This window comes from Sciurus carolinensis, chromosome 1, assembly GCF_902686445.1.
Source record: "Sciurus carolinensis chromosome 1, mSciCar1.2, whole genome shotgun sequence".
NCBI classification, from domain to species: domain Eukaryota; kingdom Metazoa; phylum Chordata; class Mammalia; order Rodentia; family Sciuridae; genus Sciurus; species Sciurus carolinensis.
Window position 1 is genome coordinate 83,432,350 of NC_062213.1, and position 14,859 is coordinate 83,447,208.

General features: G+C 31.1%; 1 protein-coding gene across 1 annotated transcript in view; it reads right to left on the bottom strand.

Annotated features, from left to right (window-relative positions):
• Sntg1 (syntrophin gamma 1) overlaps positions 1–14,859 on the bottom strand; it is an 863,431-nt gene that overhangs the window by 206,774 nt on the left and 641,798 nt on the right. Inside the window, 1 exon segment of the mRNA XM_047561867.1 lies at positions 1,570–1,608. Within this exon segment, the coding sequence (XP_047417823.1) occupies positions 1,570–1,608 (39 nt within the window).

The following is a 14,859-nucleotide window of genomic DNA, read 5'->3' on the forward strand; positions in this document are numbered from 1 at the left end:
ACCCTTTAAAAATTTTATTGTGCCTTAGTAAGAAGTGTTAAAATGTGGTTGTCATTGTACATGAAGAATAGCTGTGGGTTTACCAGAGCTATAAAACACTCACAGTAAAATAAATCACACCCATTATTAATATTTCACATGTCAAGGTTAAAAAGAGCAAAGAAAGGTGATAGCATAGATCTTAGAGTCATTCTTAAATCAAAGAAACATCCATCATTTCTATTTTTTGCAAGAATTCACTAAACCCACAGATTTTCATTTTTATATATCTGACTATAAAACAGTTGTGTCATCTGATGTGCATTACAATCTTTTCCCATGGCTGATGCTTCCTTTTATTTGAATAATTTTGCTTTAGTGGTATTGGCCCTCTATTGGAGTCCTGTGACATCATTAGACTGTGGTTCTCAAGATGTCACTTGTGCACCACCTGCATCAGAGTGACCTGGAACATGACCATAGCTACACAGAGGGTTTTCTGGGTATCTTCACTGATAAGTCAGAAGCTCTGACTAGAGCTTTGGTTTCTACACTGTAAATAAGCTCCTTGAATACAATCAGAGTTGGTATTCAGTGATGAGATATATATCCCTCCAACATTGCACCTATCCAAAATACTAACTAAGCTCAGGTATTGGATCCCCAAAATTGGAAGTATAGAATATCCCAGATGAAAAACTGAAGTTTGGAGTCCTGGAGACACAATCCTTTTTCCAAAGCTAAGCTGATCTCATAGCATTTCAGTTACACAAGTTTTGGGACCTAGCCTAAGCTAGCTAGCAATAGTAATAGTAGCATAATTTTATAAGGCATAAATTCTGTATACCAAAGAGCAAATTTAGAAATTAGAAAACACTAATGATAATAGTAGCATGTATCGATAACTTAAATGTGTTTATCATTTAATCCTTAAAATAAATTTGAAAGATTACCCATGCAAATATCACAGAGAATGGAACTGAAATTTAGATAAGAACTTTACTTTTTAGAAATTGAAGAATATTTAAAAATTTCACCATTAAAATTGATTCGTGATTGATAAATTACAAATGGACATTAATTAATCTTACCATGTTAGAATAGCTATCTTGGATATTGTCAAATCAAAGTTGATGTCAAGAATAAGTTTGTAAAGCTTTGATCAATCAGACATTATTTTAAATTGAATTAATTTTTATTCATTTGAAATACTGTCAACAATTTGTGAAAATCCTTTGAACTTTGAGATCAAGTATGTTTTCCAAAAATAAAGATGTTCTAAAACTATTTTTTGGAAACAGTACTCCAGTTTTCTCAACAATGTAGATAGATAAATATCATTATTTTTCTAAAAAATAATTTTCCTTAGTTTATGTACATATAAGTTTTTAAACATACTTGTTAATGTGATTAGAGAAACACATATGTATTTCATCAAATAAGTGTTCTAAGTTTACATATTTCCCTGAAAATAGAAATTATGTTACTAATTATTTTGTCTAAAAATCAAATGGCATTAAGGTTATCTTGCATGAATGATACAATTAAAGAAATATATGATTTAATTTTCCAAATATTGCTCCATCTTACCTGCTGGTTTACAGGAAAATTTCTGTTGATTTTTTTAATCTGAAATGATAAATAAATAAATAAATAAATAAATAAAACAAAGGTAATGTAAGATCCCCAAATTTTATGAGGATTTATATTTAGTACATTAATTATACTAATATTCTATCTAAATGTACTTAAATTGTTGCATATGAAACACCAATTTTAATTGGCTATCGTAATTACCCCAAATTTCATCCATAAGTATGTTGAAAAATATTTCTATTTAATAGTGCTTTTTATCTAAGAGAAATCAAAAGCCTGTTTCCAAACCATGTTAAATGATTGTCTATCAAAGATGTAGAGAAATTTTCAGCATTATATATTTCCTGCTTTAAAATCATATACTATTCAATTTGCTTTAGTAGTGAAGAGAATAGAAAAAATGGAATATTCAACACTGAACAATAAAGTATATTGTGAAATATTTCCAAACAGGATCTTAACTACAGCACAACATTTACTTTAAGACAATTTAATGAATGATGTTTTATAAGAAGTTAAAATAAATCTTCAGAGGAAGCATTTCTTCTTGTGCTATCTATTGGAAATAAACTGAAAACAAAATAAAATGAACATCACATTTGGTTAAATGAAGATTATGACACAAAGTCTTTGTTCAAACATGCTTTTGCTGATTGAAACCAATTGTCACTTTCCATTGGATTTACAGAGAAACAAGTCTAAATCTAAAGGGTCTATACTCACATTGAACCAAGTACAGACTATTTTCATTTACTTTTTTGTTGTTATTGACTACTTTCCCCTGCCTTTTTATTTCCCTTTTGTCTTCCTGAGGCAATTTAGTAGAAATAGAACACAAATTGGGCAATCATCAAATGTCCTATCTATAATTACAGGCCAATTGGCAAGATATTTATTATTTAAAATGTTTAAAAAACCAAAGATTGAAAATGTCCTAGTTTTATGTAGGATTATGTACAGAAGCCCTTTTTTGCTACATTGCGATCATCGTTTCAAAGTCCCTACCCCTCTTCCCATGATGAATGTGCTAAAAATCTCTAAGACTTCTATCACCTTGAGCTAAAATCAGGAGTTTGGAAATATAAACGAAAGAACTGACTTAAAATAGATTATAGGGAATGCTAGTGGAACCATATTTTTTGCTAGTTCTTATAGCTTATTATAAAGATTTATAAAGTTCAATTAATATTTTATGTGAACCCTTGAGTGTACTGTTCTGCTTTTAAATTTTGATTTTTTTAAACCTGAAAAATAGTCTGAATAATCGTTTTTGGAGTTGGGCAGAGTGGTGCACACCTGCAATCCCAGCAACTCCAAAGGCTGAGGTAAGAGGATCACATGTTCAAAGCCAGCCTCAGCAACTTATCAAGGCCCTAAGCAATGTAACAAACCCTAAGGAAGACCCTGTCTAAAAAAATAAAAATAAAAATGTACCAGGAATGTGATTCAGTGGTTAAGCGCCCCTGAGTTCAATCCCTGGCACCATAAAAATAGTCATCCTTTTAGGAAATTTGAAAATTGGTAACATAGGCATTGCTTGGCAGATGGCATGGGTAAATGAAATTTGTTGACTACAGGAGTCTCATTCTACTAGGTCACCCTCAGCAGAGTTCCTGCTATTGAGATGTATTCCCCAGCAGTGGTCTCTGCCTCTTCCCCACAGAGTAGGTCCTAAACCATTTATTTACCTGTATAGAGCAGTTATTTTGTACTTGTTATTGCTGCTTTTGTTTTTGTTGTTTTTCTTTAGCATAGGAGATTGTAACATAGGAACCTTACTATCTTTATCCTTACATAGTTTACTGCATTGGTATTGTATACCATCACTATTACTAAGAAAATAAAATATATATTTTCTAACACTTTTTGCATATGAGCCAAATATGTAGGAGTAATTGAGATGGACGAAATGCAAAATACAAGGAATGTTAAAAGAAAGAACATACTAACGGCTAGATAGGTAGAATGAATAAACAGTGAAATATGCCAACAACTAGAATAGTCTCAAAAATAACAATAACTAATACATAAAATATGTTTGGAAAAATAACATAATAATTAAATAACATAATAATAACATAATAATTAAAATAATTTCGCAAGAAATTATTGCTAGATTTTTTCTAATATGTTGAAAGTATAATGAGGTAAAAATGTAACAAAGCATTAATGATAGTCAATTAAAGAGCTGACATGATTAAAATTGAAAATACTAATAAATTGTATTCCTCTTATTCAAATGATAACATCATAACCTTTCAGCTTCACATACTGTTTCATTTTACTCATTTGCTTGTTTACTTATTTTAAGATGAGTTCTTTTTGTGTTGCCTGTGGTGCCCATTCTGGCCTCAAACTCTTGAATCTCCTGCCTCTGCCTCTTGAGTAGCTGAGATTAAAGGCCTGCACCACTGCACCCACTTGTGGACAACCTCTTTATAACTGCTTAATGTCACAATTTATAGTATACCAGGAATCTGAGTAAGTAAAAAGATATTCAGAGATAATGAGGTAATACTTTTAAACTATTACCTGTGTATTAATAAATGTAATTGAAATGGAAGGATTTTGCTTTAAATTTTTTTTCCAGTTTTAAGTATATATTGGAATAAAATAATCTATTCATCCTTACTCATGTATTAATGAAAATATAAATTTAAATAACAAACTCTCAGAGAAATGGAAGATGGTAATGACATTATGGTTCATGATACCATGGCACAGGGCAGTTTTTCCTGTGGCCCTCATTTTGGCAGCAAGAAAAATGAATACATTCTATTCTGAATTTTCTTGTAGAATAGTAGATACAAAAATAACTATTTGATAAGATTTTAAATCCATACACAACCAAATAAATTTTAAAGATAATTCTAGTTTTTTTCTATAGCAAGTGGAGTGAAATTGTATAAAATATTCTATTTTCTAGTTCCTACTAACATTTTAAAATAAAAGTGCAATTAAATATAAGAAAAGATTGAAAATCTCACATCTCAAAAGTTTTAAGAGCTGGTTTTCAATGTTCTTTTTTATTTTTATTTTTTCTTTATAGATATTAATGGCAGTAGAGTGTATTTTAACATATTACACATACATGGAGTATAACTGATTTTAACAGAATGAATCAGACATAAATTTCCTGTGTTCATATGTGAAGATACCACCAGTGTAACTCCACATCATTTGCAACCACAAGAATAAGATCCCAATTAGTTTTCAACATCCTAACATTTTTATATACACACTCATTAAAAATTGGGTAATGATTACATAGAGTTTAGTTATTAAAATTACTGTATTACATATAGTGAAATATACTAAATAATAATATGTACAAAATAGAATACTGTGTGTTCATTACAGATGTTTATGGTGTTATTTATTAGTAAGAAATGATGCTTAAAATGTTCTCATATTAAAATAGGATTTACTTTTAAAATTGTGTGTGCATTTATACATATGTGTGTGCATACACACTGATATGTTATATATATTCCTACTTTATACATTTAGATTAACTTCTGTGTGAACAAAAATTTATTTTTGTATGTGAAATACACATATGTAAACAAATTTGTATATAAAACAAAGGTTTTGAGAGATTTTTGATTGTTGTGCTGAGGATTGAACCGGAGACCTACACAGACTAGGAAAGTAGTCTAACACTACGCTACATCTACGACGCTTTTTGAAATTTGATTATAAAACAGGGTCTCACTCAATTACCCAGACTGTACTCAAACTTGCAATTCTTCTGTCTCAGACTCCCAAATTGCTGAGATTTCAGGCATGTACCACTGCACCTGGCTATTTGATAGTTTAAAAAAAAATTGACACTCTTAGTTTTGATTTGGGGATTACAGTATTTTTCTTCTTTTGCAGCTTTGCATTTCCTAATTTAAAAAATACACATACTGCATGTATATTTTTAAGAAATAATAAAACAAGCATTATTCTTATTTTCTAAAAAGAGCTGTGCCAGCATATAACATTTTGAAGATCAAAAAGGTCATCAGAACAAACCATTTTTCACAGAAATATTTTGTTTTTCTTCTCTCTACTTGAATTTCTAAATCATTCATGACATTTTAAATCTTGTAATAACTTCAAGCTTCAGTAGTGTGTGTGTGCATGCATCACAGATGCTTCTCCAATTGCAATGGGATTATATCCCTATGAATTCACTGTAAACCAAAAATGCATTTGATATACCTAACCTGCTGATCATGACAACTCAGCCAAATAGTACACTGCAGATTATCACACCCATATTATTAGCTCAGGAAAATATCAAAAATCAAAATTTGAAGGTATTTTCTACTAAATGCATATTACCATGTGCCTGTGAAAAGTTGAAAATCCTAAATCAAATAATTGTAAGTGGTGACATATACCTAATGTTCATTGACTGAATGATATACCTTCTTTTACATTTATAATCCCAAATTATAGATGAACTCAATATAGAAAATACTAGCAATAAGTTTTTAAAAAACACCTATTATTATAATCATAACAATTAATATCAATAGTACAACTTAATCAATAAAATAATAATATTGAAAATATTTGATTTCAATTTCATTTTTAAAATATCATTATTCATATTATTGAGATAGTATTGAATTAATTACATAGTAAAATATATACATAATAGATTCTTAAAATAAAATTAATTCATAAAACAAAGTTTTAAAATTACTATTTTTGGAAACAACTTAGTCTAAATCATGGAATTTCTAAATCATCTGCATCATTTTAAGATTGCTCTTCAAATATGAAAAATGAAAGTTTTCTCAACATTTTTCATATTAAATTTCTTGGCAACTCATGGTAATTATGAGTTATCTAGAACTAAAAAGTATGTTACGAATCATTAAAAATTTAACATAATCTCAAGTAAAATAAAGATAGTGTCTGAATATGAACATTTGTAGAAAAGAAAGGACAAAATTACGGTTCATACCATAAAACCAACTGCTTATAGAACATGATTATTTAAGCTATTAATTTCAAGCTTTAAAAGCTGCAAAATGGTTTATACTGAGATTACCTAACATGTCATTCTATACAAAAGAAAGCAATATAAACTTCTACTCAGTTCAATGCATTTAGATGAACGAAAACCATGTTAATTCAGAGTGTTAGTCCAAAACAGAAGCCAATAAATTGCATATTCACCTCTTCTTGATTTCTTGGATGACCAACCTCACTTACTACCAGTTTATACACATTTTTTTGTCACAGATAGTAGACAAAGACTCCGTCTATGCAAATTCCATATCTGTGACCTTAAATTCACGCCTGCCTAATGAAACTCTTCTTTCCCAAACACAAGTTTCACAGTTTGCACTGGGTGAGAACATTTCCATTTCCAAGCACACTAGGATATCTAGAAAGGTCAGAGGTGGGCTCATAGGTGGACTAGCACCCATTAAGGTAATGTCTGTCTAGCACAACACAATAGAGGACCACCCTAAGGGGACAATCACATCACTTTAGACTTCAGAACTGAGGTAGGTTCCAGTTCACAATAAAAATAATGTGTTCTTTAACATGCATTCTAATGCATTAGCTTTCTATTACCAAAACCTATCACAGCAATTTCCTAACAATGTCTACACTAAATCCTACAGGGCCATCATTGTTCAATTGTGTGCTGGGGCATTGCTGGGACAGCAATGTTTTTCTGTTTTCTTCTCTCAACAGTCACCTTGAGTAAGAGGGTCATATCTCAGAACTTTTATTTTGAGGCATACACATTTCAATGGTTACTATCGAATTTTACTCTGGAGATTGTCTCTTTCTTCTCTCTTTAGTTTATTATTTATAGCAATAGTAATTACTTTGACATTTCCATGGCTTTTTTATGTAAACTCATTGAAGATGGAGCCTATCTTCTTGTTACTCAGAATTTCTTATTTCCTTGGTGTCCACAATTCCTTTGTAAACACAGTTACATGAAGTAATAATTTATGTATCATGAATTTATATATTATTTGTGAATAATTTATATATTATGCACTACTTTGGGAAATTTTTCTCATATATGGATCATTCCCTTAAAAGAAGAAAATTCCCTCTTTTTACTACATATACAGATTTTAATTATATGTTATCAAAACATACTGGATACTCTGAATAGTGCTGATTTAAGCTAAAACTATAGGACACAATTAATGCCCATGTAGAGATATAAGAAAACATAATTTATATTTCTTAATTTTTCAGGAAGACGTCTCCACCTTTTAATAAAAAATAATAAAATATCCTTGAATCCATACTAATGAGTAAAGAATTAAATACAGAAGTCAGTAAGGGAAAATAGACAAATAATTCAGCCATATAGACATTCCACCCACAATCAGGAGTTTAGAATTAGAATTTCTTTTGTTACTTTAACCGAACACATTTATTTCAAAAACAAAGACATGTTTAACTTCTTTAAATTATAGACCTCTTCACAAATCTATGGAAACTTCTCTGACCTCTGAGCAGGAAAAAAAAAAAAAAAAAAATGCTCAGCATTTTGCTTTTAGTTCCAAGGGATTTTTAGACACTTTAAAACATTATAGAGACTTTCAGAAAGAAGAAAGGTAATACCGTGGCACAAGAAACAAATCTAATTTGATCTTCTTGCATCAGGAAGTAAAATAAGTGGTGACAATCCTCCTTGGATAGAGTATGGCAGCATAAAAGAACTGAGGCTGAGAGGGTGTGTCCACAGCCAGAGTGCTCTCCATCTCCAAGAAGTTTTAATGCCAGCATTATGTACAAACCTCAGGAATGAGTTCCATGACTTATGTACACTTTGAAAGAAGATACCTAGATTCAGGATGGTGTGACTTACATAAAAGAAACACAATCTAAGTATTGATAAGTTCTAATTTTATTGAGTTATTATTCTATTTATATATACATATGTACTGAAAATAAAATATCTTAAAAGCAAATATGAACTTATTTAGTTTTATGTTCCTATTGTGCTAAGTCAACGCTTTACTCATTGGACATTCTCAGAATTATCTATGATTCCTTAGGACACCATAGGTCCTTTGACACTGGAAATTCTGTTGCTTCTATCTTTTAATCCTAAAACACACATTTTATTTCTGTGAAAAACATCAAACATCAAGAATAAAGTTTAAAAGGACACCTTTGTGTAATATTTGCTTAAATGACATTCATTAAAAAATCTCCCTACAAAATATTAATTTTATTTCATAATATTTACTTAATAAGGCCTCCAGACTTGTTGAAAGTAAAAATATAAAATGCTTTAATTTTTTCTTTTTCAATAATAGTGAAACATTTCCTTCTAAATGGGAAATGGCTGTACCTCTGGTATATTGGACAAGCAGATACTTTCAAATATATAAAACACAGTACACATTCACACAGACCCCCACCTACCCCCATGAAACATTATATTATGTATTTACAATGCTAACAATTTATGGATATCCGCAAAGATTCCATGATCAATTTAGACTTATTTATTCTCATATGGAAAAAAAAATTGAGTTATTTTACATTAAAATTAACCCAAACAGAGTAATTTTAGCAAAATAGGATAAACAAAAGAAAACAAATTCATCCTTTAAACATCACAGTATAAAAAAGGAACTTAGAAAGAAAATTGATAGTTCTTCTCAACAACCTAGACTTTGAGGAAGTATGATGAAACTGAATTAGTGCTCCACTGGTCTTTCCCTGAGATTTTCCTCTAGATCACTTAGCATCATCTAACACTGTTTATTTTAATTTTTCCTTTTGCAATTTATTTACTTAAACATATATACATGAGGTCACAGATTTCTATTTGTTTCATTCAATTTATCACCATTTGCACCAAGAAAAGTGCCTATGTCTCAGTGAATGCACAATCAATATTTGTTGAACAAATTAAAAGGGAGAACAATTCAGTTAGAACAAACTCTGCAATTAAGATCTAACTTTGTCTCGAAAAAGTCACTTAAAAAGAAAAATAAATAAAATTTTAGGTTTGAATGTCTTCAGAACTTCTGATAGTTTCAAAACTTAGAGGTTATATCTCTAAGAACTGACTGGAATGCCTCATGATTACAAGCAAATTCTCATCTCACAAGACTTGTTTCTAGACAGAGACAAAAAGTGAAGACAGACAGAGATATTTGTGTTTCAACTACCTGGCAAGTAGAACAACTCCTGAATGAGAAGAAATAAAACCCACCGAATTTGAGAGAGATTAGGTGATGGGACCTTGAATTTTCTTTCTCTGGTGCTCATGAAATTCTCATGCCAAGTATGGTTTCAAAATGATAGAACAGATATAACTAGGCAAAAGGTTTCAGCAAAAATGTGAGCATCCAAAAGTTTTCATGCCTTCAGAAACAGTGAGTAAATGGCCAGGAGTGAAGGAAGACAAGCTCCATGAAATCTGAACTGGAGATACTGATGGGATTATATGCATCAGCAAGTGCTCACCACAGTCAAATGCTGGCACTCAGATCAGGTGGAAAGAACGTCACTGAAGAGTTCACAAAGACCCTTGATGCTTGATGTATGCAGGGAGAAAGAAAGAAAAAGAGGAAGAAAAGTAGAATTTTGTTTTTACTCCACACAGCTGAATTTAAAATGAGAAATGATTGAAGCATTGAGCATTACTAATATTTCAGTATTAGTAGAAATGCCAAGTTAAATGCAAAAGAATTTAATTGTGTTTTTGTTTTAAAAGAGACATTCTTTTGAAACACTAGCATAGGGTTCATGCAGTAAAAGATTAAATATAACTTTCTTGGTAGGATATCTTTTTATCTGCCCTTCATGATTTCTGTGAATGACCTACATCACCCAATTACAGATGAGATTTGGGGAATTTAGTTATCCCACTATAGTTTAACATAAAAGTACATCATAAATAAAGTTATACATTCCTGTGACTTTATGTGCTCTTAATAAATTGTACCTACATTTTACAAATAGTATTTCAGGTTAGTCTGTACACCTGCACATCTTGCTTCTAGGCTAACATTTTTAAAAAGAAAAATCTGAAATCAATCAACCCACATTAACAGAATGAGGGGGAAATAAACACATGTCAATTGAGGAAGTAAGGAATTTGACAAGACTTAACATCCTAAAACCACTCAGCAAACTAGGAATAAAAGGACATAACCTCAATATAAGGAAAATCATTATGGGATAAACCCTTAATGTGCACCATACTCAATGGTAGAAGACTGAACACTTTTCCTATATAAACAGGGACAAGACAAGGATGCTTGCTTTCACAACTACTATTCAACATGGTACCGAAGGGCTGGGGATACAGCTCAGTCAATAGAGTGCTTACCTTGCAAGCACAAGGCCCTGGATTCGATCCCCAGCACCGCAAAAAAAAAAAAAACAAAAAAAAACATGCTACCGAGAGTCCTAACAAAAACAATTAGGTAAGAAAAAAAAAAATTCAAGTTGGAATAAAAAACTAAAATTATGAATGTTCACAGATAGTAAAAATCCTGTGTGCAGAAAATTTTAAAGTTTCCATCGAAAACTACTGTTAGACTTGTTTACTAATATAAAACTGGATCCAAAGTCAAAACATAAAATAAATTGCATTTCTATACACTAAGATTGAATAATCTGAAAAAAAAATTACCAATTTCATGTATAATATCAAAATAAGTAAAATACTTAGAGTAACTTAAACCTAAAGGTGAAAAATTTTTACAATGTAGAAAATAAAATGTCACCAAATGAAATTAAGAGACAAATAAATGGGAAACCATTACATGTTCATTCATTGTAAGACTTAATATTATTAAGATATTAAAACCTCTCAAAGCAATGTATTTGAATATTCAATGAGATATCTATAAAAATCTCAATGAGGGGCTGGGGAAATAGCTCAGCTGGTAGAGTGCTTGCCTCACAAGCACAAGGCCCTGAGTTCGATCCCCAGTACCTCAAAAAAAAAAATCTCAATGAGTATTCTTACAGAAAGAGATCAACCCGTCCTAAAATTTATATGGAATCTCTAGTAACTCTCAGGTTGCCAAATAATCTCAAAAGAGAAGAACAATACTGGAGGACTCATATTTTTTTTTAATTTCAAATTTACTACTCTAGTTAATCAAACCATCTGGTATGGGTCTAAAGATAGGCATATAGTCCTATATAATAGTAGCCAATAAACAACCCTCACTTATATAGTAAAATGGTTTTCAGCAAGTGTATTGAGATCATTCAGTTGGAAAAAGCATTTTCAGTAATGGTTCTGAGAAACTGGATATAAACATACCAAAAAATAAATTTGAGCCCTTTTCTCACACTATATACAAAAACTAACCCAAGATAATTTCATGTCCTAAAAACAAACCCTAAACTAACAGGGTTTTAGGATACTTGTAATTGATATCTTATGAAAAATCAGAGAAGAAATGGAATAACATGAAATTGCTGATAATTTCCCGAATAGATGAAGTTGTCTACCTAGAGATTCAATACTTTTACATTTGGTGTTCTCCTTATAAAACCACAAAAACTAAAAGCACAAGGACTTAAAAAAATAAGATTGAAAGATGACTCATGGAAGAAAATATACATGAAAATTTATGAATAAAGACATACATAAATTTATGTGGAGCCTTATTTAGAAATATTTTACACAAGTTTTAAAAATGAACAATCTAGGTTCAGAGCTGAAGGACTGGTTCATGTTTGAGGAAGGTAGAAAAGGAGATCGAGACTCTCTTTCGGTTTGTTTCATGATGGTTCACATTATTCCATTGCCAACCCTACTTACTGGAAATACAGAACATGTGCATATGACCAAGGATACAGGAATAGACGCAGCAGTCTCACAGAAAAGCATCCAAACTTCAATCTTCAGACACCTGCAAGGTATGAGCACCCCACATGCATAACAGCCAAGTAAGAAACTTGAGCTTGCCACATTTATATGGTAGACTTTGGGCTATGGAGGAGGGTTGGAGTATGATTTGGTATGCAAGTGTTATCATTCAAGTGCCCACCCACAGATGTCTGGTGTATGAAGGCTCTTGTAGGAAGGCTATGTCAATTCTTATCCTCACATTGTATTATCTTCTTCATCAAGAGGCATGTTTTAGAAATAGGTGCATTTGACCTCGTCACGGACTAATCAAATGTAAAGAAGAACATGTCAACAGAAACATTAATACATATGCTATATAAAAATAAACATGAAAAAGTGGAATATTAAAGGAGCCCCAACAAAGGAGTTTTTAATGAGAGAAATATTTTAAGTGGGTTAATATTTTCACTATATAGTAAGCTTTTAAAAAAATATTTGCTTTCTTGCAGATGCCTTGCTGCAGTATTGTGCATTCTGATCCGACATAATTATAGAGCCAAACTCAGTTCCTGGGGCACAGGGCACCAAACAAAACAAAACAGCAGAGGTACTTAAAATAAAATTCATAAAAATGTGCAAATGTGAACTTTCACTATTATGTTACATATTATATATGATTGAAGATGAGTACATTAAAATGATAATGTGATACCAATCATAGAACAGTATATTAAATATCTAATTAAGCACATTAATACATTTAACATTTTTATCACTTAAGAAATTAATCTAGCTTTATAAGAATAAAGAATTGTTCATATTCTTGATTTTTTAGATACTTTGAGTAAGAAGTAGTTGTCAATGCTTCCACTTATTAATAGACCAAAAAATCTGTAGTTATCATTATATAAATGACAAATTTTAAATGACTTATATGTTTAATATTAATCCCAAAATAAATTATATACAAACAGCAAAGCATCTATTAATCCATTAAAATTGGGTAATCTCAATTGCTGCTGTAAGGAAAGGTCTACGATTAAATGTTAACTGAACAAAGAATAATTCCACATGCACATGACGATAGTAATTTTGTTCTAGATTTGTGAACAAAAATATGTATTTTAAATGTATGTGTAATGTATATGTTCATAAATGTACTAGCAAGGAACATAACACTATTATTGCTACATATTTCGTTTTTATATTCTTCTGTACTTTATTACATTTCTAAAAAGAGTACAAGGGAGGTATATATTTAAAAATCTTTCCCTATGGAGGAAGTCAACAGGGGACAAGATGGGGAGGGATTCTGAGATCTCAGGTTTGAGCAGTGGTCTGGGACCTGGGAGTGTTCTGTGGGAAACTGCAGTTGTACAGGAGCATCTTACTTAACCTAAGCATGATGGAAGTGTGGGGACCCCGCTTGATGGACGGGGACAGGTTTCACAGAAATCTCAGTGCCATTCAGAATGGCCTACCCAACAGGAGGAGTCCTCCATTCTGATGAGGATAGGAGCCTCTCAAAGAGGGCTGATTGCCTGAGTGGCGGAGTTCCTAAAGAAAACAGGCTTGGGGGAAAGGGTTCCTAGTTTTCTGTTTCTACATTTGAAAGCAGGAGTTCATTGGGCCTACACATAATTCAGCTTTAATAAATAAAGTGTGTTTAAAGAAAATATTTCACTAACTACCATTAAATGGGGTTTCATGTTTTACTTTCTACAAAACAATATGCTCAAAGGATATAAAAGTCCAATAAGGACATATAGATAAATTCTTACAAAAAGTGAAGTTTAAGTAATATTTTAAGGGAAAGAATAAACCAAATACCCAACATGATATGAATATTCATATTTTGGATGAAAATGGAATTTATAGAAATTAATTTTTAAGGTTTTATACTGTGTTATTGAAAATAGTACTACTGCACATGATGGAGATATTAGTTAGGAGTAATATTATCCTATTTTATTAAGCATTTTCACTATTCTTGCTTTTAATTTTATTCTATTACATTAGTGATATTTTAATAGGAATTGCTGATACGGGTGGAAGTTTTGTATATATGAAACATTTAAAAACTATTAGATTCAAGAGATATATTTCTATATTGTTAAAATTTTAAGTTAAATTCAATAGGAACTTTTCCATTACAGAAATTTCACTGCAACTTTGAATTTAAATTTCAAGTAATCTGGCTGAACACAATTGTGCACACCTGTAATCCCAGCCTCTTGGGAGGCTGAGGGAAGAGGATCCCAAATTCAAGACCAGCCTCAGCAACTCAGTGAGGCCCTAAGCAGCTTTGTGAGATCCTGTCTTAAAATTAAAATAATAATAATAATGATAATAATAATAATAATCATAATAATGACTGGGAATGTGCTTAAACGCCTCTGGGTTCAACCCCAGTACAAAAAAAAAAAAAAAAAAAAAGAATCGAATAGTCTGTTTCAAAAGCATGGGGACAG